This window comes from Camelus dromedarius, chromosome 3 (genome assembly GCF_036321535.1).
Source record: "Camelus dromedarius isolate mCamDro1 chromosome 3, mCamDro1.pat, whole genome shotgun sequence".
Classification (NCBI taxonomy): domain Eukaryota; kingdom Metazoa; phylum Chordata; class Mammalia; order Artiodactyla; family Camelidae; genus Camelus; species Camelus dromedarius.
Genome location: NC_087438.1, coordinates 111,205,094 through 111,231,256, shown reverse-complemented (window position 1 = coordinate 111,231,256; position 26,163 = coordinate 111,205,094). Strand labels below are relative to the sequence as shown.

The 26,163-nt window shown below is 40.2% G+C and overlaps 2 protein-coding genes across 2 annotated transcripts in view; both read left to right on the top strand.

The window, feature by feature from the left end:
• The first annotated feature begins 3,343 nt into the window (after positions 1 to 3,343).
• HAVCR1 (hepatitis A virus cellular receptor 1) lies at positions 3,344 to 21,678 on the top strand. The gene is made up of 8 exons (XM_031442019.2): positions 3,344 to 3,589; positions 5,507 to 5,839; positions 8,629 to 9,285; positions 9,539 to 9,631; positions 15,055 to 15,110; positions 17,947 to 18,061; positions 18,944 to 18,980; positions 21,557 to 21,678. Exons 1-8 carry the CDS (start codon positions 3,544 to 3,546, stop codon positions 21,657 to 21,659), a joined length of 1,440 nt encoding a protein of 479 aa, XP_031297879.2. The 5' UTR covers positions 3,344 to 3,543; the 3' UTR covers positions 21,660 to 21,678.
• Positions 21,610 to 26,163, top strand: part of TIMD4 (T cell immunoglobulin and mucin domain containing 4) — a 61,372-nt gene continuing 56,818 nt past the window's right edge. Inside the window, exon 1 of the mRNA XM_064484488.1 lies at positions 21,610 to 21,762. Within this exon, the coding sequence (XP_064340558.1) occupies positions 21,696 to 21,762 (67 nt within the window). The 5' untranslated portion in view covers positions 21,610 to 21,695. The remainder of the gene's footprint in view (positions 21,763 to 26,163) is intronic.

The following is a 26,163-nucleotide window of genomic DNA, read 5'->3' as shown; positions in this document are numbered from 1 at the left end:
CTGTCTTGGTAGAATGTTATCAGTTGTAGCTCTGATTATTATCTTAAAATGTTGTATGTCACAGCAGTAAACAAGTTTCTTTGTCAATTGCATTGTAAGCAGATCTTTAACCATGACTTTTTAAAGTCTTTGTTGTTCATAGAAAGTTATTGTTTGACTGTGATGCTTTTGCAAAAATGCTTTGTCTTCAAGAAGATTAACAGAAAGGACTTTGGACAAGCATAGGTTTCTGATAAAATTCAGGTCACACACTGAACTGGGTAAGAAATTTAAAAATTCCAGTGGAAATCCTGATGGCTTCATAAAACTGTCAACAAAAGATCAAGAATTAGTTACATAGGACTGAGTGAATTGATGAATATGGTTATAATTTTATAATTTTTTTGTCTGAAATATTACTGGCTTTTAATCTGTTTTCCAGATATAAGGAAACCTTTCCCCTTAAGCTAATTATGACTTACAGCCATTTGGTAAATTATACCTTTGTAAGTAGAATTGAAACATTTATCTTTTCTCTCTACCTGATCCCTCTGAAATTGTAAACCCTTAGGTTACTAGCAGCCTTATCAGGTGAATAATGGAGGCTACCTCCTGACAGATGCAGGAATCTCAAGATATTTTTCAGACCTTGAGAAGAGAGGAATTCACCCTCACCCAAATCTACAGATATTGCTGGTGGAATCTGAGGGCAAGCCCTTGGGCTGCCTTTCCTGGCCTTGAGAAATCTTAGAAATTCAATCTGAGATTCCTTATAAAAAGTTCTAGCAAAGCCAATTTTTTTAAGCCTATATGATTAATTAATTACACTTGTATAAATAATCAGGCCAAGTATTGAAGCCAGACTTATTTTTGCAAAGAAATTTGTCTTAATTTGATAGGAATCAGGGTAATTTCAGACAGAAAAATTATGTTTCAGTGGATATTAAATTCTAGTGTTGTTAATTGAGGTCTGTGTTTACTGCCTAAGACTCGCTTCCCAGATAGCCCCCTGTTTTTATGTTACATTATTGTAAAGTTTAATTGGATTATTAAAAGGACACTCGAAGGTTTGTTTCTGAAGCTTATCACAGTAATCTATCCTTGGGTGCAGGTCAGATGCCCCACGATCTACAACCAGGAGATTATACATATTGGAAAAGCCATCATTTAAAGGACTATCTCCAACCTAAATTGAAGTGTCCTTATCTGGTGCTCTTAACTAGCTCATGCACAAAAAAACTGAAGGAAATTGACCTTTGGATTCATATTTTCTGCTTCAAAAGGGCCCCTGCACTGGACTAGTCTATATAGAAAACTGCTAACTTCAAACTCACCTTAAAACAGAAGCTACATTCACACCAGGACAAGAAGAAGATGACATCAGGAGTAGATGGCTATCTGAGGATGCTGGACCTGACCCATATGATTATTTGTAATGTTTTTAATATAATAATTATATTAGATAATAATGCATTCTACAATTATAATTATATAAATATTTATTTATACATAATACATTTAATATATATATTTAATATATAAATAAATATATGTTATATATAATTGCATAATATGATTCTTTATAACATAATATAATTCTTTATAACAATTTCTTAGACTTTTGCATAAATTTTCTATCATGGGCATAAATCCTATGCAGAGTTTAAAAACTAATCCAGTTGTTGGGCTTATGACTAATTACCTACATTCAGTACTTCTGGTTACCCTGGTGGATTTATCCTCTGCAAGGCTCTAACTGGATGGGCCTTAGGAAGTTTATTCTAGAAGAGAGATGTTATCGTTCTGTTCAGGCCACTTGATATTACTACTCAACTTGGCCAATCAATGGTACTTCCTCTGACCATGGTTATAAATAAGAATTTTCTTTTAAAGTCACTCGAGCTCCATCAGAGCAACAAGCTAAATTTCAGTCAAATAATACAGATTCCTGATTACTAGGAGTAGGACCCTCCTTCAATTACGGGATGGAGTTATATGACTAACATCAGACTGCAGTTGTTTAAGTTTAAAATCCCCGCTTACATTGGGAACAATTAGGCTGGGTGCCTTATGAATAATACCAGTATATCATTACTTTTAAGATAGAGGTTGGTACAGAACAGACTGGGTCAGCTGAGCTGCGGATATACTGGGCTGCCCCCGATGGAGCTCTTGGCTTAAATATTTACTTATGACCCTATGAATAATGCTACTAGCTGTATTATTTGTATTCTGCCTATCTTTACAAGATTGTTGTTTCTTGCATTACCAGATGTGGGGCTGAGCCTCTGATAAAAATGATGGCTAGGCAACTTGAAATCATTGACCAAATATATAGTTCTTTATGACCTCAAGATTATAATAGTGTAACCCCAGATATGGGAAGAAGCAACAAGAAGCAACTCTCTATCTGGAACTTAACAGACTAGTAAGACAGGTGGTCCAGAGACGTTTGGCTGCTGTTTGCAGGGCACAGTCCAGTAATAGCACACTGAGTGGCCTATTGACAAAATCCTGGCCTGACCTAGGAAAGAGCATTCTTAGCAACATGGGATAAAATAGTCAAGAACTCGTTGAATTTGTAACCATAAGGGGGCACTGCCAGATAAAGAGGGTCACTCGCCATCTGGTTCTACAGGGATTAAGTCACCAGCCACTGTAGTGGCTGATGTTCAACACACCCTGAAGGGAGTTCAGGACAGAGCTCAGTCATGAAGCAATCTGTGCTCTGGGAAAACTGGTAGAACAGGCCTTCAGACAGATGTTTTTAGGAGAAAATTTTATCCAAATTTCTTTCATCTTCCCGTACTCAGAAAAGCACTAAAGTCATTAACGGAGATATCTGTTCCTTGTGACTAGCTGCAACCTTCTACCCAGATGTGTGCTTGATTGCCCTTCTCCAAAATCACATATATGCTCACCTCCCATACCTGCCTCTTAGGAGCAGTTCCTCAGAGCTATCTGAGAGGCAGTCTCCTGGGCCATAGATAGTCCTCAGTAAGTCCTCAGATAAACTGAAACTCACAGCTCTCACGCTGTGCATTTTTTAATCTCAGGCAACACTTGCTAATGGAGGACTTGATGATAGTCAAGTTCTGAGGCTGGGGACCGGCCATCGTGTCCACAGAGCAGGAATTAGTACCCCGCCCTTACCTGAAGGCCAGCTGGCTCTCATCTTAGAGGCCAATGATAAGTGCATCTTGCCTTGGGGTGACTGGTCTTCGCTCTGGGGTCTCCTGCTGAGCATGCCTCTGGTCTCCTTCCTGTTTACTCCCTTATCTCCTCTGTCAGCACCGGGAGTCCTCTAGGAGCTGGGAAAGAAGGGACTGCTCCAGAGGACAGCTTTGCCTGTCCGTTGGAAGGTGCCGAGCCCCCAGTCACCTGGAGCTAACAGAGACCTGAAGCCTTTGCATGGTCTCCTTCTCAGTGGGTGGGGTTACGCGATCTGCTCTTTGGGGGTGAAAGAAGTTGCAGTCTGAGGATTAAGACTCGTTTTGACTTATCAGGTTGGGCGGCACACCAACCACTCACTCTGCTTTCTCTTTCCTTCAGGCTGGTACCATCATGCATCCTTGGGTAGCCATTCCAGGCCTCATCCTACTTCTGACAAGTAAGTAAATAGGTGGGCTGTGGTTTGGAAGCCCTGGGGATGGGGGAGCATAGGGGGTGTGTGGGTGTGGTGGAGGAGACAGATGTTCTTGGGCCTTGTTGGAAGATAATGGGGTTAACTAGTGAGCAAAGAACCAGGCTGAAACCTTAAGCCAAAGAAATTGCTTACATGCTATGAGTTACAACATCTGTGGGTAGGTGAACAAGGCACCATGTACGACAGAGGCTGCCATTTGTGTTGAAATCAAAAGGGAATAGATAGATGTTTGTGCATGCATGAACTACTCAAGTGTATGTAGAAATCAGTCATGGTTGTTATCATGGCAGGGAGGGGACGGGGACAAGGAATGGGGATCTGGTGGGAAGCAGGTGAGCCCTGTATTGTACTATTGTGTGCCCTTTGAGTTTTTAAACCGTGTACAGCTATTTCTTTTAAAAACAAAATATTTTTGTTCAAAATATTCTGTGAGATAGGAATAATTAAGGAATGGACATATCCTAAATTTTAAAAGCGTTCTCGGGGAGGAGGGTGTAGTCCTGGGTTCAATTCCCAGTGCTTCCATTAAAAAATAAAGAAAGAAACTGAATTGCTCCCCCACCTCCTAAATCAATCAATCAATCAATCAATCAATCAAAAGAAACTAGACTAGACTGTAAAGAAAAAAACACACCAATCTCTTGAGGTGGGACTATGAGGAAAAGTTTGGTTTTTATTATGCTCCTATACCTTAAGTTTTTATAATTAGCATGTATTATTTTTGTAATACAAAAGTGATATTAAGCAAAATTAAATATCATAAGAATTCTAGTGAAAAAACTATTTTATGTAACAATGAATTACAAATAAGCTTGTAGCAATGAGTTGAAATATAACAATGAGTTCCAAATGACTCTTATTTTACATAACAGCGAGCATTTTATTCCCAGAGCATTTCCCAAACTCACAGCAGTCAGCTATGATTAGCTGTTGTACCTCAGATTTCTTTTAGGGACTACCTGGTCTGCATTTGGCAATACAAGTTTTTAAAGCCACAGCCACAGGCAAGAGTTTTCCTGCCTCTGCTTGTTTTTAAGTGACAAAATTTAGCATTTGACTGACTATTCTCCGGTTCTTTGGTTTCCTCTGGGTAAGTGGACCTCGCTCCATTGCAGGACTGTCATCAACTCACCAGAAGGGATCCCTGCTTAAAATTTTTGAATTGACCCTAAAACCCATGATAAGTCCCGGTTCCTGAAAGTATTGTTTACCCATTTTTCTAAAAACTGACTTCTAAAGCATTTACGAGGCCTTCTAGCCAGCGATGCTTTAAGCTAGACATTAGCTCTGCTTTTTTTAATGACAGAGGCATTGTGAGGTGACTTCCTTTGCAAGAGCCATTTTAAAAATTGCAATAAAAATTGAAAATTCAAACTTTAAAGGCAATAGAGTTTTTAAAACAGACTTCAACTGAGAGTGATTCAATCTAGGGAAGGGGAAAAGCCATGTGTGTGGATTACCTATTCAGTAAGCAAGTGCCTGTCAAACACAGGGTGGAATACACACTCATGCATTCGTGGAATGTCATTTGTTTCATTCGGAAAGAAATTTGGTCATATTCACCAAGAGACCGGAAATATTTCGGCCCTATATCCTGGTAATTTCTCTCTTAGAAATCTATCCTATTAGGAAACAATCCTGAATATAGAAAATCGTTTCTATTACATTTCATCTATGATATATCTAATAAATAGTAATGCTGCTAAAGAATATGTAACAGAGAAAAACGCTATTCCTAAATTTTTAAAACTCAAGATATTGTCAGATGATTACAAACAACAACAACAACAACAACAAAAACCTATATAAAGAAAAAAAAAGGAAAATAAAATTAAAATTGAAATATTGAGGCCTCATGCTCCGGTTTCTTTTTGTTTACAGATGGTGTCATGTCTTACGTAAAAGTGGTTGGGATGGTGGGTCAGCCTGTTGTACTGCCCTGCACCTATACTGGCAAAGCCGCAACCATGTGCTGGGGCCGTGGGCCATGTCCTTGGTCTCGCTGCACAGCTGAAATGATCTGGACTAATGGATACAGTGTCACCTATCAGCAGAGTCCGCGTTATTCACTAAAGGGAAATATTCGGAGCGGGAACGTGTCTCTGACCATAGACAATCCAACTGTGCAGGACAGTGGCCTGTATTGTTGCCGTATTGAAAGGAAGGGCTGGTTCAACGATAGAAAACTCACCATATCTTTGGAGATAAAGCCAGGTGAGCTTGTCTTCCTTCTCCCTTTGATCGCTTCCTGTGGGTTCACAGAGATAAGAGTTTTCTGTTTGGTATTAACTTCTTCCTTTAATAAGGAAAGAGGAGGTTCCTACAATCCTGTTTTGCAGTAACTCTTGGGATAGGATAATTTATATTTCTCTAGAATGAAGTGTTAAGACCAACCTTGATTCAAGACCATAGGCTAGAGGATTTTCCCAGTCAGCCAAAGATCTCCTGAAGCAGTGCTTTGAAAACACTAGTTGGTTTATGAAAAAGCATTCACTGTCCCACAGTGAAATACAGTGATTTTTATCAAGCTGGGTTTCCTCCACTTGAAGAACTGCCCTTTACTTTGAGATGATGTCTTAGAAGAATTTTTTAAGGTCCTTTCTGAACACTTTAAGACTTACAGAGAATTCCATACATATAAAATAGGTAATATAAGGTACTGTCAAGTAGATGTGTCATTCAGCTTTGACAATTGTCAACTGAGTCTCATTGCAAACACACTGTATCAGCCTGTGTAGTTGTTTCTACCATCTCCCCCCACTGCCCCGCCCTGTCTTGGATTTTTTGAAGCATATTTCACATCCTATCACCAAGTTGCTTGCTTAAAAATGAAAATGACCTCATTGCAATATGAAAACATTTGCATCTCAATAACCGCTTTTAAGAATTTCACCAGTTGCTTTTAAGAATTTCACAAAACCCCCAAATCTGGGAAGTTTACATTTTTCCGTCTTGAGGTAGACATCCTAATTTTTCTTACCATTTAGTGAAAGGAGTAGGTTCTTCAGGATTTCCTGGTTTCTGGTGCTCTTTCCTAGTGAATCTCCCCTCTCTAAGGTCTTACGTTGACAGTAGAACCCAATACCTATGGCCTTCGTAAGCTCTGTCTTTTTTAATTAAAATGAACCTCATATTGCAACCTCCCAACTTTTGTAATTGGCTTGTGTCCTTTATGAAGACACAACAAATAAGGTGAATTCTGACAGAGAGAATGGCTAACTCTGGGGAAACTGTATCTAGGAGGCAATTTAAGGATGCCGAAAGAGGCTGGCAATATCGTGTGCTGTAGACAGGTGTGAGGAGGCAGTGTAGGCTGAAGAGATTACAATTACAACATTTTTGGAGTCGTGAAATTATATTATTGGTCTGACTGAATATTTTTTTTAAATGACATAGAAGGAAATTAGTTGGGGACTTTTATAGTGCTTAGAAATTCTTTAACTGGTGGCTATTTATAAAGCCACCGCTCCATCCAGTGGGAAATGGTCCCATAACCAAACCAAGGTGACTCTCAGCCTCCAAGCCAATTCTTTGCTTAAGTTTTCTTGCACTTTTCACAGAATGAGCTTACTTTTCAACCTCCTATTTTTCCTCATCAGCTCCTTCTACCCTTAGTTTCCTAGCTTCTTCCTCAGGATATATTTACCAGTAAGGAAGACATGTTAGTAAATCAAGCCAATTAAGTTTCCTTTTCTTTGTTTCCACTATCATCCTTTGATCAGATTTCTTGCTTGCTTACTTTTTACCTCTAGATTCAGATTTTTAAACTGAAGGAAGGAGACTGGATTACACTCTTCTTAAAAGCCTCTGATTACACTGGTCAGCAAACGGTAGCCCCAGGGCCAGATAAGATTCTAAAAGAGGCTCACCAAGAGTTCTGTAAATAAAGTTTTATTGGAACACAGCCACACCCATTCATTAATCTATTGTCCATGGCTGCTTCCTCTTCTCCACAGTGACAGAGCTGAGCAATTACTACCAAGATCACAGGACCGTGAAGCCTAAAACTTTTACTAATGCCTCATACATAATTGGCACCCACAAATATTTGTTGAAAAAAACATTTCTTTTCTTTAAGGCAAAAATTAGCTGTTTCCCAAATTAACTTCACTTGAATCCCTCAGGAGAGTTTTCAAACCAGTTGTCCCCTATCCAAGAGACTTGAGTTTCGAGTTTCTAGTTAGTAGAGTTGAAATTTAAGGATACTTCTTGTGGGGGATAAAAAGGTGCCTGGTGAGGGAAAAGTACACATTCTTAATTTGGTCCTTCAATGATCTGCTTTTGTGCCAGGCTTCATTCTCATTTCAGTTCTTTCTCTGGATGGCTCTGAGGATTTCAGTTAAGTGGTCTGGAACCCTCCACCACCTCTGACTCTGGAGAGTCAAAGTCATTGCCTGTTGTTATTGTCAGCCCTTAGTTTGGAGGGGAATTTAAAGGGTCTAGTCCACCTTCTAACTAAATGTGTAAATCATCTGTGTTATCTACCATATGCTCATGGTGTGAGTTAGCCCTCATCTACAGTGCAGGTCTGTTGGGAGGGTACTCTTCAGACTGACTGAACTGAATGCTGTTTATTTGGTAAACACTCTGGCTCTTGGGAACCACTACTTAGCTCTTAGTCATACACCACTGACAGGACAAGAACAGCTTCAGACTCTAGACATTTTCCTCTACCTCACGGATATGTATGAAGATATGTCAATCTGATAGGCATGCCTAGTCTTTTCAAAATACTTCATTACAAATCCCAGGTACAATTTTTTACCTGTAAACCTTCCCAAATATAATCCTTTCGATTCAGCTGTTTCTTTGTACTGAACACGTCTTCAAGCTCTCTTCAGTCACAGATTCTAGTTGGCCAATGTCAAGAACTCAAGTTCATGGAAGACAAGTGCCCAGTTCTGCCTGGGGGCAGTCTCCTTGGTGGTGTGGCTGTACAAGCCCAGCTCAAGGCTCTTGTTTCCTGCTGCTTGATTAATCCTTGCTTTCATGTTGATTTCTAGCTCCTCTAAGGGCAACTATCAAAACTGTGACAACTTGGCCAACTACCACCACCAAGACAACTAGGCCAACTATCACCACCAAGAGAACTTGGCCAACCACCACCACCAAGACAACTAGGCCAACTACCACAACTAAGAGAACCAGGCCAACTGTCACCACCAAGAGAACCAGGCCAACTGTCACCACCAAGAGAACCAGGCCAACTGTCACCACCAAGAGAACCAGGCCAACTGTCACCACCAAGAGAACTTGGCCAACTGTCACCACCAAGAGAACTTGGCCAACTGTCACCACCAAGAGAACCAGGCCAACTGTCACCACCAAGAGAACTTGGCCAACTGTCACCACCAAGAGAACCAGGCCAACTGTCACCACCAAGAGAACCAGGCCAACTGTCACCACCAAGAGAACTTGGCCAACTGTCACCACCAAGAGAACCAGGCCAACTGTCACCACCAAGAGAACCAGGCCAACTGTCACCACCAAGAGAACCAGGCCAACTGTCACCACCAAGAGAACTTGGCCAACTGTCACCACCAAGAGAACCAGGCCAACTGTCACCACCAAGAGAACCAGGCCAACTGTCACCACCAAGAGAACTAGGCCAACTACCACCGCTCATCCAAAGCCAGGACCCACAAAGAAACCCCAGCCAGGTAAACAGTTATGTTTCTGAGTCTAGAGAGCTTTTACTGAGAGGGTGTAGACCATCCAGGGCCTTGTGTTAAGGCAGAGATACAATCTAGGGGAAGGGTTGTTACCTGGGTTCCAAATGTGGCTTCATAGAATCTGTGAAGCCCTGTCCCCCATTGTATTCATCTTTTGTACACACAAGCATTTTGAGAGCGAAGCCCAGCACAAGCGCTTGTTTCTTGCTGCTTGACTCCTTGCTTTCCTGTTGATTTCTAGGTCCACCTACCAGGCCTCCAATGACAGCTACAACAACTTGGGCCAACACCACCGCCCGTCCAAAGCCAAGACCCACAAAGAAACCCCAGCCAGGTAAACAGACGTGCTTCTGAGCCCAGGGGGCTTTTACTGAGAGGGTGTAGACCATCCAGGGCCTTGTGTAAAGCAGAATTAGAATCGAGGGGAAGAGTTATTACCTGGGTTCCAATCTCTGTGAAGCCCTGTCCCATATTATATTCATCTTTTGTACATGTAAGCATTTTAAGAGTGAGGGGGTAACAATAGCTTTTTGTCAGATTCTCAAAGGAATTCAATAGTAGCAAAAAAAAAAAAAAAAAAGTCCAGCTCATTGGTCTCAGCCATCTAAGGAGAATGGTGTGGATTTGGCCCACAGCGTTATGAAGAAAAAATAGGGAATGCCAGAATACAGGGACAGATGAATGAGATTCTGTCCACACAAGGAGCTCTGAGTAGCAGTCATTTAATCCCTTCTCAAGTCTAACCCAACACTTGAGGATGAGATTTCAGTAAGGTTAGTGTTTACTCTGTTTTCTGTGTCAGGAACCAAGTTAAGTGCTTTACAAGTATTATGTCACTTAATTCTTAGGACACCCATATGCACTGGGGTGTGATTCATTGCTACTTTATACCTATGGTGATCGAGGCACAGAGTCTAAGCTCAATGTTGACAGTCATACAAATAGAAAGTGGTTGAGTCTGGATTGTCTCCATTAATTTGAATTTTGGACCTGTGCTATCTTCTATACTGAACACAGAGTTTATGTTTGGATGAATTTGTCCTATTCTGACATCCTCGCTGGAAAGGCCACTGTACAATTACCCTGACTTTTCAGGGTGTCAGTGACTTACACAGTTTTGCTTCTAGCATCCTTTAATTTAGTAACATAGCACAGAAACGTTATTTATACCAATGAAAAAGTAAATATCGAATTTAAGGACTTATGGGACTTCAAATACACACGTTTGTTTTTTTCAGTTCAGGCTATTCAGTTCATACTTCAAATTTCCGATAGATGAAAGTTTAGGTTTAACGCAAATGGAGAATAATTGGACTTACAGATAGGAAAATAACTTTCCATTCTGAGAACAAGTTTGGGTTCAAATTTTCTATTTTTAAGATTGAAAATAAAACTTTTTAGTGAAGATTCTCAAAGACTCCAGTGCCTTTGGAACTTTGAGGTGGCTCTGGATTCTGAGGAGTAACAGAGATGTCACAACCTCTTAGCTAAAAAATATCTGATGGAACATATTGATTTCCCTTGACTCCCACTGCACCATGTGTATATTTAACTAGGAGGGATCTGAAGGACTGGGCTATGAACCGAGTTTGGAAGAGACGGCTTTAAGGTTAAAAGTGGAGTTTTGGAGCCATAAAAGTTTGTTAGGGAAACAGCTTTGTTCTAGAGAATCTGTTAACTTTCTTCTTACTGATTTAGCTTCTTCATATTTAGTCTGTGCCCGCAAAGGTGGATTAGAGCATGTGGTTTGGTGACCAAGTCTAAGTTACTGACTTTGTTTAAAGCAGAGGTTCAGAAGGAAAGTGCTGGTCTCTGTGTCTGTGTGGCCTCCTTGGGGATAGTATTCATTGACTCTGGTACTTACCCTGATAGTTTCCAAAAGAGTTTGTGTTTAGAGTTGAACTTTACAGTATAAGAAGGAAGTGAACACTGGAGCAGATCCAGGGCAGGGACATTTACCTTTACCTCCACTCCCTCTCTGTGCTCTGTGCACCTTGTACACACTAGTTGCCTAAAATATTCATGGACAGATTGGATATAAAGTTGTGGGAGCACTGAACTCATGCCCAACAGGTAACTTTAGTTTCTCTCCTGAACACCTAGGATCATCAGGGGAGGGGATAGCTTAGTGGTAGAGTGCCATGCTTAGCATGCACGAGGTCCTGGGTTCAATCCCCAGTACCTCCATTAAAATATATATAAAGCTAATTACCTCAACAAAACAAAAACAAACAAAAACTCTCATCATCATTGGCACCCTGTTAAGAGCATGCATTCTGGAATAAGATAGATCTGACTTAAGTGCTGACCCTGACTACTCCAACCAGCTATGTGACTTGAACAAATGTCTTATCCTCTCTGAATCTCTTTTTATCATTTGTAAAATGGATGGAATGTTGCTGATCTTGTAGGATTCTTGCCAGGATTAAATGAGATAAAGAGCTTGGGACACAGGTAAAAGGGGGTAAGTGATAGATATAGTGGCAAATAGGACTATTACTTAGAATGTCCAGAGATACATACCCCTGGCTGGTGCGGGTAGCTTGTACGATTTGGGGATGTCCATGTGCACATCCACATTTTTCTCAATTAAATGAACTAGACTTGACTTTAAACTTATTACTGGGCTTGCTCCCTTGGGCCAGCACCTTATAACAATTAAATCCAAATTAAGTTGGTCTGGACCAAACTGATCACCTGTATTTATGCTTCCTCTAAGCCCCAGACCCTAAATACACCCAGGAGGCGCCCCCTTGCTGTCGTATTGAGCTTTCATTTCACACGGACACTTTGAGCTGGGTTGAGGATGCCCACCCAGGCTCCGAAGAGGCATGTCCCTCTGAGATTCTGCTTTTCCTCTCCAAAAAGTCTTCCCCGCTCTCCCCAGTCTGGGCAGGTCCCATATTCCTTTGAAATACAAGATTGGCCTGTCTTTCCTGTGGTGGAGACAGGTGATACTGAATCCTGTCATCTCTCCCAGATAACTCCATTACCCGTGGCAGTAAACTGGGGGAGCACCACTCACGAAACCCCTTTTTAGTGCTGAGCTGGCTTCTGCGTCCTTGTGCCTGTGCTGCATCCAGACAAAGTCACGTTTTGCAAGACTCCTCGTGGGTATGACTCACTGTACTCAGGAGGTGCCACTCGGTAGGGGACCCCCAGTAGGGCGGACCTTCTGCCAGTCATTCCTGGAAGCTGGCTGATGTAAAATGGACCTACATTGAGACTCAGAGAGGGGCCAATTCGATTGGGATTAGTTAATGGGGACATTTGGTTTTGAAAGTGGAATCCTTAGTGGGAACTGTTTCCGGGCACAAAAACAAAGTGAAAGTGGATAAAAATACAAGGTAACAGCAGGAGGAGCAGCTGCACCCCACCCTCTGAGGCTGTGAGGAGGAAGACAGGAGGAGTGGGCAATTGTTCTCTAAAATATGTCCCTAAAACCTAGTCAAGGTAGAGCTTCCCAGAGTGGAACAGACGTTGGAGCAGCTGCGTCCCCACGACTTAAGGGACTTCTGCCGTCTTGGCAGGGTATCTGAGGCTCTCCGGCCAAATGCTTACTGTGCCCGAGCCAGACTTCAGTGAGCTAAAGCCTCCCAGAAGCAAAGAACATTACTCTGGAAGGAATTTTGGTCGTCATCTTGCCTGCCACCCACCTTTTGACGGATAGATGTGCAGCAAACTCATACATTATCTCATTTAATTCTTTTGGGGCAGGCCTTGTTTATTGCCATTGCCAGACTGTGGCGGGGGGTACCCTATAGTTCAGCTTTGGAGACAGACAGCTTCCAGTTCAACTGCCAGTTACTAGCTGCGTGCCTGTGGGCAAGTCGTGGTGTGTTCCTTACAGGATGTTTGTGAGGGATGAGGGCCATGATATTTGCAAAGTGCATTGCACGGCGTCCCTCCCCCACTGCTCCCTCAAAGATTAGTAATAGCTCTGATATTTGTCTAATATGGTGCTAAGTGCTTTACCTGCACCATCTAATGTGACAACTTGACGAGACGGGTGCTATCAACATCTTATAGTTCAAGGTTGCCCCAGCTATAAGTATAAATATATATATATTTTTATAAATACACACACACACACACACACACACATAAATGTGTATGCGAAGGACCTTGATCAAGGTCATATTGCCAAGGGACAAGATCAGCACTGAACTCAAATTTTATGTGATTCAAGTCCATGCTGGTTTTACGTCACCCATTCAATACCCGAAGGACTTACTTAAGGTTATAACACAAATCATAAACAGAGCCTAGACTGTAGATATTGTCTTTTTTTTTTAATGGACAGTTACAATGTGTCAATTTCTGGTGTACAGCACAATGTCCCAGTCATGCATATACATACATATATTCATTTTCATATTTTTTCATTAAAGGTTATTACAAGATATTGAATATAGTTCCCTGCACTATGCAGAATAAATTTGTTTTGTAAATCTATATTTATATATAAAGGGTAACATTTGCAAATCTCAAACTCCCAAATTTATCCCTTCCCACCCCCTTTCCCTGGTAACCATACGATTGTTTACTATGTCTGTGAATCTGTTTCTGTTTTGTAGTTGAGTTCATAGTGTCCTTTTTTCATTTTTTTTTTTTTTTTTTAGATTCCACATATGAGTGCTATCATATGGTATTTTTCTTTCTCTTTCTGGCTTACTTCACTTAGAATGACGATCTACTGTAGGTATTGTCCATGGCTCTCTAAGGAGTAGTGTCAGAATGAATAAAATGCAGGTGCAGTAATGTAAAGGTTGGGGGGGTATGGTTAGTGCACTTTCATTGCCCCTGAGGTTCTACAGTCAGTAGTCAGGGAGTTTCCCAGACCCGTAGTATCTTCCCGTGATGGGAGTGGAATGCGTGTGGGGCCCTGAGCTGAGGTTCTTGTCCTTTACTGGGGCTGGAAACTCGTTTAACCACTTCAGGTCTGTTTCCTCATCTATAAAATAGATTCAAAAAATTGTAAGGATGTAGAGTGCTTAGTGTGTGCTAGATACTCAGCAAAAAGAGAATCCCGTGTTTGACCTATGGTTGCGTAGGTGGGCCAACAGTCTATGTTCTGTGTGACAAAAGAGATATTTAAAAGCCCTATTAAAATTCGGACATTCAAAACTTTCAGGCGTGATATCCACTTATAGATGGGTTTTAGGTAGTGTAAGATATATTGGTCTTGGGGCTGATTAACAGCTGTTTTACAAAGTACTTCTGGATCAATGTCTAGGCAGCTGGCGTATAATGTCGGGGTTGTAGGCCACATTTTTAGATACCTTAGTACATTTTACTCACATTTGGAATGCAAAACCAACGTAATGTCCATTTCAAATAGGATGGTTCCGATCTTTGGATGTGCGTTTGGCATCTGAGCACTCATTGGCAGTTTTTTAACTGTCGTGAAAATTTTGATTACCTAACTTTAGATGGGAATTTTTACACTGGTCCTGAGAATGGGCCACTGTCACTCCTAAAATTGTAGGTAAACCTTTGTGTGTACATGTATTTTTCAATAAAGAAGAAAAAAGGGGTCTTGTTGTCAAAAGGTCTTTGACAAAATGGTTAAGAAACACAGCCTTACTGGTTAAGTTAATAAATGTTCATAATTTGGTGTAACTCTTGCAATGCCTCCAGCATTTGGCTGTAGTATTATTCAACTTTTCATTCATTACCAGAAAGCAATGTGAATCTATATAGTGTTTTCAGTGAAAAGTCAATATTTTTTGCTTAATTGTCCCTCTTGTTTTACAGATGGGAATGACACTGTGACCAAGTCTTCAGGTGCCCTTCAGCCTAACAACCAAAGTGTAAGCATATTCCTTGCATGTCTCCCTGGAAGCATGTTACATTTAGAGATTATTACTGTTAAAACTAATCTACAGACAGATTCTTTCTAATTAAAAAAAAAGTTGGGGGAGAAAAGAATTTGACTCTTAAATAAGGATGCTTTAGTTAATTTAAAAAATCTGTATAGATGCACCAGTTTATTAAAAATACCTAATAAGTGGTACTTTACTCTACACTCACGCACGCACACATGTGCATGCACACACACTTCAGGCTTTCTCCTGGCCAAAAATTAGGAAAAAAAAGAATGCATTAATTCAAAGAGCACGAGTTTACATACCAACGGTGACTTCAGTCATCATTAGGGAAATAACATGCTGCAAATTGATGGAGTGGAGTGGAGGCCCCCCCCCAGATAAAAATATTACATAAATGAAAGTGTGTTTGCTTAGACATAGGCCCCCTCACATCTTTTTTCTACATAAAAATTTTTAGGCCACCACTATCTTTATATGCATAAACCTCCCTCTCTGAAGACTTACTAAGATCCTGATGTCTTGAACAACTTCGTGATTCTGTAAGACGTTCTCATGCTTTTCCTATGGTTTGCTTGAGGAAAATCTAAGGGGGCCCAGTCTCATGATGTTCATCCAAGTCTCATCTTTGGAAATAAGCTAGAAAAATTCATCAGTGGAACCTTTTCTCTTGATTCCCTTTGGGAGGAAGAACTTTCCTTTTACTATGTGCAACTCGCTCTTTGAAGCCGCAAACAAAAAGAATTTTAAGTATAAGCGTAATCCTGATTGCAAGCGGTGAGAAATTACAGCATGGTCACTGTAAGAGAAATTCAAGCTCAGGCAAAGCAGGATTATCTAGCGTAAGGCCAAATGGCCTTAGGCCACATACCTTAGTGACAGCAACACCACAACATGGGAATGATGTTAAAGATTTTAGCAACTCTCCTGGTATGGGCACTGGTTGAGCTGATGGACACGGGCTGAGTTTGTATATGCCTGTTAAATCGCAGAACTGCCACCATGATTATTCTATTATTCCAAATGATTATTCTATTACTGTGCAGTCAGATTTATGCTAGATTGAAAAAAAACCATTCTGAATGGTAAGATTGTTCTTGACCTCAGTTACCTGTAGGACAACTATGTTTAGCAACAAGTAGAAGCAATTTAGAAGCAAGTTCACCACAGTCGGTAGCAAAATTGTGGGCTTTCTGTGTCTTGACTCCGAAGATGCCAAGATGTCTCCCAGGTGTCTTGAAACCAAGCAGCATATATTCTGACCCAGTAGGTCAACTTCCTGAACTCCGTTTTAAGGAGAGAATTGAACAAATACGTGAAGAAGTATGAGAAAAAAAAATGTTCATCGCTGCTGTTTATAATAACGAAGATGTTGTGAACAACCTAAATGTTCAATAATAAGGGATTAATTACTTAGCAAGGCATGCCCACTTACTACCATGAAGAATGCCATCACTGCCGCGCATTTAGTGTTAAGTCAGCATTGATCATCAACTGATAAACTAACTTGTCAAACGGTGTATATACTGTAGTCTATATATTGAATATAGTCATTGTTTCTGTTAAGAAAAACACTAGAAGGATAAAATTCTAGAAGAGTATGTAATGAAAAATGGTAATAGTGGCTGTTTCTGGATGTTAGGATTATGGTGGATTTTTGTTTTCCTTTCTTTATGCTTAGCTGCACATTCTAAAATGAACATGCAGTTTTTATGTAACATAATATTTTAAAAAAGGAAGCAAAGCCTGCTTCCCTTTTTAACCCGATGTTCCATCTACTTTACTCCCCACAAGTAAGATAGTAAACAGCTTTTCCCCTCCTAAGACACTGGTTGTTCCCCCTTTACTCAAGGACACCTCAGATGCTAAAATGCCTCTGTATCCTTGTAGTGTTTATCAGGAAGTGCCTAAAAGCACCTTTCCCAAGAATTGTATTTAATCTGCATTTGATAGCCAGAAACAGAGAGGCTAAATAACTTGTCTAGGGTCACACAGCAACTAAGTAAAAGAGCTAGGATTCTGACTCCAGAGATTAAACTCTTATTCAGGAAGAGACTTGGGACTCGATCCTTTTCTCTGATCTTCTGCTTTCTTTCTGTTAAAATATCTGCCCTGTGGGACCTCTTAAGGATTAGAGGTAAACTATGTAGAGGGGTCGAGCGTATTTCAGGCTTATTCCAGGAGGGGGTGATCCCTTTTGAACTGCACTAGGAGATTTAAACAAAATTCTGTACTTCTATCCAATTGCACAGCATTTTAATTGTTAATCAGAGCCATGTCTATGAGCAGCTACTTTCCAGTCCATTTATAAAGACATAAACTCTCGAATTCTAGCTAAAAAAAAAAAATAAGTTTTGTAATCAAGGGCTAAATTCCATAATTGAGCACATTCAAGTAACATCAGATAACGCCACCACATCAACTTATATGTGAATAAAGATTGTTGTTTTCTTTTTTAATATCATAAGAAGATTACTTTTGGAAATAGCTTATTAATTTTAAAAACATATGTGTAACTTACATATAATAAAGCACACTCGTTTGAATCGCAGAGTTTGCATTTTGACAAAGGTATATACTTAGATAAATACCACCCCAAGCTATAATACATTTCCACCAACCCCAAAAACATTTTGAATTTTTAATTGTCTTAGAATTTCACCACATGGTTATAACCTCAGGTCACTGGGTCTTGTCCCTCATAATCTAGATGTAGCCAAGGGCCAATAAAGGTAAATGTGTCTGGGTACATTATTTTAGGAAATGTTTTCTGCCCATAATTCTAACAAGCTGTTTGTTTGATCTGCCGATGTTTCCTTAGCCTGCAGTGACGGTACAAAGTCCATGGAGGACCAACAATAAGGGAATCTACATTGGACTCTGTATTGCCGCCATAGTGTTATTGGTCACGATTTTGATTGTCTTGCTTGTCAGAAGTAAGTCACTTAAGAATTGTGCCTCTGGGAGTATTCTTGAGCCAAACTGCCTGGTGCCCCCCCATGTGCCACGTGATTTTAATTTCACCTAATTTCCTTGGTTCTTAACTTTGCTCTTCTTTATTTGTCTTAAAATTGTTGTCCCGTGGAGAGAAATAGAATATTTAAATTCTCCATAGGAGAAATTAAATACTGAGAAATAAGAGTTGGTTAGGTAGAGCTGGGATTTGGAAGGCAGCAGACCATTGTGACATGCAAGCTTTGTTCACTCTTCCTCTCCCCCTCCCTCAAGAACCAATGTTTGTTCGTCTATGGGGCAAAGTTGTTGAGGGTGTTACAACACCCATTTAACAGAAGAAGCAAATGAGGCACTGGGAGGGATAACTGACTTCAGAGCTAGGGCTAGAGCAAAGTTTCACCAGGGAGCCATGTGGAGCGTCCTGGTCTCCTTTCCACCAGTTGTGTGTGTGTGTGTGTGTGGTCTTTTGCCTACGAAAGAAACACAATCACCCACTTTTACAATGAAATATAGTAATTATGTTAAAATAAGCCAGGACATGTGGGTTATTATTATTATTATTAATATTAATATTATACTAAACCATTAATAAACATGAGATACTTTACACTCAGGGGCTTGTTTGGATCCTGCAGATTCAAAAAAAGTTACCTGGAGTTATCAAGGAGGAGACTAGATTGGGCTTCTTTTCCCCTTTTTTTTTTTTAATCTTTCTTCTAAATTAATTTTTTCAGGCTCTGAGTTCTGTACAGATTTTGTTCATATTAAAGTCATAACAGAAATAATACACTTGTTTGAAAAGAAACCTCATGAACTCTTTGGCTGACATGTTTAATTTTCTCTTCGGTTCTTCCCCAATTCAGAATATTTGTGCCTGGGAGGCAAGGTGGAGCTTCTACGGTAAGTTTAAGATGGTTTGTGTCAATGATCTTTGATGTTCTTATTCTAGTAAAACTACGGAAAAATTTCTTTCTGTCCCTCTCCTCTTTTCCTTCTGAACCTTCCATTTTATAGTCCGGATCCTGAAAAATCTAGTATCAGAAGCACCTCCATTGCTGTCCAGTCTTCCAGTGGTATTTTCAGTGTCCCTGCATTTCCCTGGAATTGTGCCAGGACTGCTACAGAAAGGGCGCCTCAACCCTAACCTCCTAGAGCAAGAGAACTAAACTGCAGATTCTGCTTTGTGGGACATTTGAATGGGCTGTGTGGTGTGTTATTTGACTTCATTCAGTGCTTCATTTATTGAATGTTGGTCACATGCCTACTATATTCCAAAGAGATGATCAAACCAGAGAGAAAACATACACACAAATAACCAGCGTACTTTTAGTACATCCAGAGAAACACCATGGGGAGCATAGAGCAGGGCAAAAGGCCATCTGAGTGAGCCCCAGAGGAGTAGAGGGCAGCTCTGTGAAGGCCTGGAGGAAGACAACTCCAGGCTGAAGAAGCCCAAAGGCCCCGGGGTGAGGCAGGTACCTCGACGTCTCCACAGTTCCCATCGTCCCCTCGTGTTCCACACCCAGCCTGCTCTGGTCATTTGCATTAGTTATCTGGCCCTTTTTTTTCCTTTTTAAAAAATTTTACCTTTTTACTGACGTGTGGTTGATTTACAGTATTAGTTTCAGGTGTACAGCAAAGCAATTCAATTATATACATACATATGTATATATATATATATATTATATATATAATATTATATATATATATACACACTTTCAGATTCTTTTCCATTGTATCATAGGTACTTGAATTTACAATTTTTGAAAATTGTCCCCACTGCCCAATTAAAAGGTAAATTCTCTGTATATGTCTCCCTGGAGTCATTTGCCCAAACACCTGCAATGGTTAGGAAACCACTACTTTCAAATCAGAATAGCCTGCTTTATGGGGTCCAGCTTGGGCTTTAAGCAAGGTCTTTCTTTGATTCAAAATCCATTCTTCTTAAGCTGCCATCCATTATTCCTAGTTCTCTTGCGTTGGATGTTTGCACAGCATCTTTCCTATGTCTGAGTTAATCATGTGAGCCAGCCCACAGAACGGGCCTTGAAAGACGCCCGACATGTTGCAAGTGTTCCGTGAATGCTGGCTTTTATTACTGCAGCCATGCCCTTCTCAGCAGCAAACCTGTGAGGTAGGCACTATTATTGTTCTCAGTTCACAGATTGGAAAACAGGTTTAGAGATGTTAAGCCACATCCAAGGTCAGCAGACTCAATCTTAGGTCTTTTAAAGTCCAAAACCCATACTTATAGAAGTTTTTGACTATCTGCTTCCAAGAATAGAAGAAAAAAACAAACAAACTCTCTCCAGGCAGAAAATTGTGAAAGATAGCATCTTTTTAGTCGATTTCTGTCCTTTCACTGTTAACTTTTTTTCAAAGTCCACTTTTAGGGGGGAGGTTATAGCTCAAGCAGTAGAGTGCATGCTTAGCATGCATGAGGTCCTGGGTTCAATCCACAGTACGTCCTCTAAAAATAAATAAACAAATAAACCTAATTACCTCCCTCCCCCCAAGAAATGGGGGAAAAATCCCACTTTTAATCACTTAATTATAAAAGAAAATATGCATTGTAGCAAATGTTGCGTAAAATAGAAATGCAAAACAAAACAAAACAAAACAAAAACAAGCATTTCCTCATGACATTATTTTTTTGGGCAGCTCTACCACACTGACTCATTTTGAACTATTGACACCTGAACTGTTTCCATACACGGATGACTAGTCCATTTAAAGATCAGAGCTGAATGAAGATCCAGTACATTTCCTATCATTTCTGGGCAGGCTTAGGTAATAGTCACTGTAGTCATTAAATGCAAATTATAAATATAGCAGCTGTCTCAAAACTGCACAAATGACCTTTTCCTACACTTGATGTGCGAGTGCGTGTGTTATAAAACTCATCTAACCCCTGGCTTTCTAATGTGGACCATTCAGACATGGTAAGATTTTTGACTCCATGATCCGGTACACATTTAGGTGAAACGATGCTATTTTACTCCATCCATTATGCTCTGATATTTTGTATACTTATGTCTGTTTATCATAAACACAGGACATAGACCACTAAATAGATTGAATAACCCTCTCTAAAGTGTTACAGCCTACAGCTGGGAAAACACCAGCCAAACCACTTCTTAGCTGTCTTTGACAACATGCATCGTGATTTAGCACTTCAATCTGATGTCTGCCTTCCTGGATTTTCAATTTTTGTATTCTAGTACATGAGGCCCTTGAAGGAGACCAGTCGGAGTTTTGTGAAACTATTGCTTAAGTTTTCTACCTGCTTATTAAACAGAATTTCCTGCAACTTCATATTCACAAGCCTGGATGCTTCTGTTCATTCCCCAGGCTGTGTGAACGGGGTTCTGGGAATTGCAACGACGCAGACTTGCCTGACCTGAACGTAAACATATGTGCTGCTTGTACTTTAGAAGTGGTCTGCTTTTCTCTTACTCATGTTATTCTTTCTGCAGCATGATATCATTTAAGGACAGTCACTTTGGAGCTTTGAAAAATGCAGCTGTAAAGCATGTCCGAGCAGAAGACAATGTCTACATTATTGAGGACAGTCAGTAAGTCGTGGATTAAGATCCAGTGGCCTTCTAAGGCGTTATGACCTTGACTGCAGAAGATAGTAACCAGACATCCCCATTGACATCTGGTGCAGGACAATTTTTCGGTCAGTTTCACCTGGCATTCCAACAAGTCAGTAACATTACATAGCGTGTCTCTAGCTCAATCTTTGTAGTCCTAATGTTTTGTTAACTAGCTCAGTCTTTCTAGTCTTTGCAGAGCCCTTGCCAAAACATGGAATGTACCCCTTAGAATTGTGTATCCTTTTTAGACCTATAAATCCTGTATCCATCAAGAATTCTTACTGGGGAGACAGAAAAAGCATTGCTACCTTGGTCACCCAAGCTGTCAAGAAGAGTTGGATGTGACTTGAAATCAGTAAATATGATTTGGGACTTAAAGAGCTTCACTTGAAAGCATTTTATGGTTCTCTTTTATTTTTTATCTAGTAACTCCAAATGTTCTATTCCTTAAGGCCCCCAATGGTTTCAAATCATGGGTTGCATAGGTTTTTATTTACCCAATGGGGAAATAGAAACGAGTGTGATTTTACCATTAGAGGCAGATCTGGTTTCTCATGGCTCTGGAAATATAAGGCATTAAGTGCTTTCCCTGGGACCAGGATGGGTATTTTAGCAGTTCGGAGAAGCTAGGGTAGTGAGTGGACCATGTAGACACCAGGGGAAGAAAATCAATGGCCGTGTGACTTGTGCTGTGTCTGTTACATTGTTCCATCTGTGCTGAAGTTCTAGGCACTTCCATAGACAACTAGCAGGCTCTCTGGAGTAATTTTTAGAATGAAGCAGGGCAGAAATAAATAAATGGAAAAAAAGAGAGGGACAGAGCAGGGAACAAAGATTTCTGCCTTAGGAAAGTTGGTTTGCAAATACAATCCTGTTGTTTGAGAGTGTTCCTAGTTTCAACTGAAATTCTAAATTGTCTTCAAACCACTTTGATTATTAAAATTGTTTTGGGAGGATGAAGGATCTTTTTCATATTGAATTAACTTTTTTTTGTTACTGCTTTTTAACGATTCAATTAAAGTTTTGGTTTTGCCAGCAGAGTTTGACAAAGGCTAATGGTAAGGATCTTTTTCATCACCAGAAGCATTTCTACATGAATAGTTAACAAGCCTGGATTTTAATTTCAGTTTGAGTAAACCCTGAAACAACTCATGCTTGGTGTTCAGAGCTACTCACACCAAAGTGGTCTAAGTGGGCTGGATGCTTGGTTTTGAGCAACATGTTTGACACTTCTGCATAGTTCTAGGAAACTTACAGGACTTCTGAAAAAAAGGTTATATGGGCAAAGGAGATTGCTGAATATTGAACACTGATTTTCACAGGTGGTACCAAACTGACCTGGGTTAAAAAATTATGCTCCAACTACAGTGATTTTCTTTTAAATTCAAGACAAGGTGCATAAACATGGAGGTTGCAAATTGAAGCCCAGAATGGTAGCTTCTCTGGAAAGACTAAGCAACACTGGACTGCATCCCTGTGCAGCCAGGGCCCCGTTAGATGGCATCGCAGCTCTCCTCCCCCAGCCCTCCCCTTGCCTGCATGTTCATGCTTGTTGCCTGCTTTGTGACTTGTGGGGTTTGAAATGCATGGTGCATGTTCTATTCTCCAGACCCTTCCTGGAATTTGATGAGGGCATATTAAAGGTTCTGGGAACTTGGTTAACTTTGTTTAATCCAGCATTTCCAAAATTTGCTTGAAACCCACGAGTGCAATGACTACTGATATACCCAGTAGCATTCTGTGCAACCATACATGGAGCTTGCGGGGTGGCGGGTGGAACACAGAACTAGAAATAGGACCTGAGTTCTAATCCTAACTCTTACCAGTAACATTGGGTGACATTAGGGCAAATCATTATGCCTAATTTTGTTTTACATCTATTAGAATTATTTCCGTACATACCTCGGTGTATAGTGGTAATTCCAATGACATGTTACTTGTGAGAAGTCTTTGAAAAGTGAAAAACACTACACAAATGAAAAGTCTGTGTGTGTGTTTGTGAGGAGTTTGTAGGAATAAGAGATCCAGCTTCAGTGCTCAGTAAATTTCAGTGGTGTCGCATTCATCAGTCTCTTGCCATATGTGCCCCATTAGTTTTTTGAATAATGTTTCTATTCTGGAAAAGTTGATATTGGGTAATTTGGCTATCATTTTATATTGTAGAAAAATTCATCAATAACTGAAAGGGAGGATGGATTAGAGGGAGGGAAGGGGAGGTATTTAGTTAGTATCAAAGTCTTTTCTGTAGATGTATCAATCTTATAGAATGGATCGCCTTTTGTTTTTGATCTTTTGAGACAACTGAGATTCCATTTTCTATAATCTGTCTTGGGACATTAGGACACTGATGTAATTAAAACCATACATTTAAATTTAGGACATTTTGCACATCGTTAAGAAGTAGAGGAACCAATCTGTCACTGATGGCTAGGAAGATAATCTTGGGAGTACATGAAAGTGTAAGGGACTCTTCATCATAAGTTCTGTTTGTATGTCCACTCATTAATAAAAACGCATTTTTGTTTTCATTGTAGAAACTGACTTGTTTCCTTATTCTCATCGTTTAGTTGAGGCCAGGCATCTTTATCTTGCTGTGGACTCTCAGGACAGGGGCAAACAGGGCAAGATTTGAGAACCAAGCATGTCTGTCACTCCTCCAGGTGCTGGGGGTAGAGCAGAGAACAACCCTGAACTCCAGGTCCTGAAGAACGCCAAATCAGTAGGAGAGATCTCCCCACACCGTCAATTCTGGTTGAAAATGCTGTTGATAGAGGATGCCTGGAAGGTGAGGGGAGGTGGGGAGTGGCAGAGTTTTAGCTACGTTGGTCAGGAACTGCCTCTAGGAAAGAGGTGACATTTGAGTTGAAACTAAAGGAAAGAAATCCAGCACATGCAAAGGACCTGAGGTAGGAAGAAGCTTGAAGGAGAAAGGCAGGCATGTTCCAAGGACTGAAAATATCAGTGTGGCTGAGGCAGAGTGAGTGATGAAGAATGAAAAGAAATGCAGCTGGAGAAACGGGCGTTGTATCTCACAAAGTGCTGATGCAAAGAGCTGTGAGAACATTCTTCAAAAACAAAGCACTTTTGCTATTAAGAGTTAAACCTGTTGTCCTGAATTGGATCCTGGAACAGAAAAGGGACATTAAGGGAAAAACTGGTGAAATCTGAAGAAAACCTGTAGGTTAGTTAATAGTCGTGTCCCAGTGTTAACCTCTTAGTTTTGACAAATATACCATCAATATGCAAGATGTTAACCTTAAGGGAAATTGGGTGAAGGGTTTACAGGAACTCTCTGTACTGTATTTGCAACTTTTCTGTAAATCAACAATTATTCCAAAATAAACAGTTTATTTTGAAAAGAAAAGAAAAGGAAAAAGAGAGTTAAACCTGTAGATTATATTTTACCATTTATTAAGATGCCTTAGTGACACTGCCCTAAGTTCAGATGTAAAAGGCCAGTTTGGTTGGGGTGACAGAAGAGGACACTTAGGGGAAGGTGTGTGAGGGCACCCAGGCCTAGGAAGGGGGTGTCCTGGAGAAAGTGGGTTAGGGTACCAAAGTTTGACCCCAAACTTTGAATCACAGGAGCCCAGAAGCAGCTGAACCCACTCTTTCCAAACCTGCAGTTCTGAACGAGTGCAGGGGGCCAGGGGCTGCCTTCAGTTAGGCCACAGTGGATTTTTTAAATAGTTACGTGTTTTAATGTGCATTTTTGGAATGCATCAAAACCATGATTTACTTTGCTACATTTCTTTACTCAGTGTGTTTTTTGAGACTTATTTATGTTGTTGCATCCAATTCTAGCTCATTCATCATAACAGCTAAAGATAACTCTCCCATTCATGGTCATTTAGTCCACTCTTTAACTTTCGCTATAACAAGCAGTTTGGGATTAGCAGAAACAAACTACTATCTATAAAACAGATGAACAACACGGTCCTAGGATGTATAGCACAGGGAACTATACTCAATACCTGGTCATCGCCTACGATGAATAAGAATATGAAAAGGAACATACATATATATGCAGAACAATCACTGTGCTGCACACCAGGAACTAACACGACATTGTAGATCAACTATACTTCAATTAAAAAAACTAGTGCTTTTTGTGCTGTGCACCAGAAACTGACACATTGTAACTGACTATACTTCAATAAATAAATAAATAAGAGATAAATAAATGCTTTAATGGATGTTATTTAGGGTAACTACAATTTTAAAGTTAATCTACAACATTTTGAGTGAACCATAGTAGAAGGGCAGTGTGAGTATAATAAAGTTACGTAGATGCCTGAAGCTGGGGAGGCAATGAGTTAGATCAGCTTGGGGGGGAGCTCATTAGAATACAGATTCCTGGGCCGGGCTCCTAGAGGTTCTGATTCCATAAGAAAGGTGGGACCTAAGAAATTATTTTGTGTTTGTTTAAATTGCAGAAGATTAGCTGCTACAAGTTATTTTACACTTCAACAAAAACATTCAGA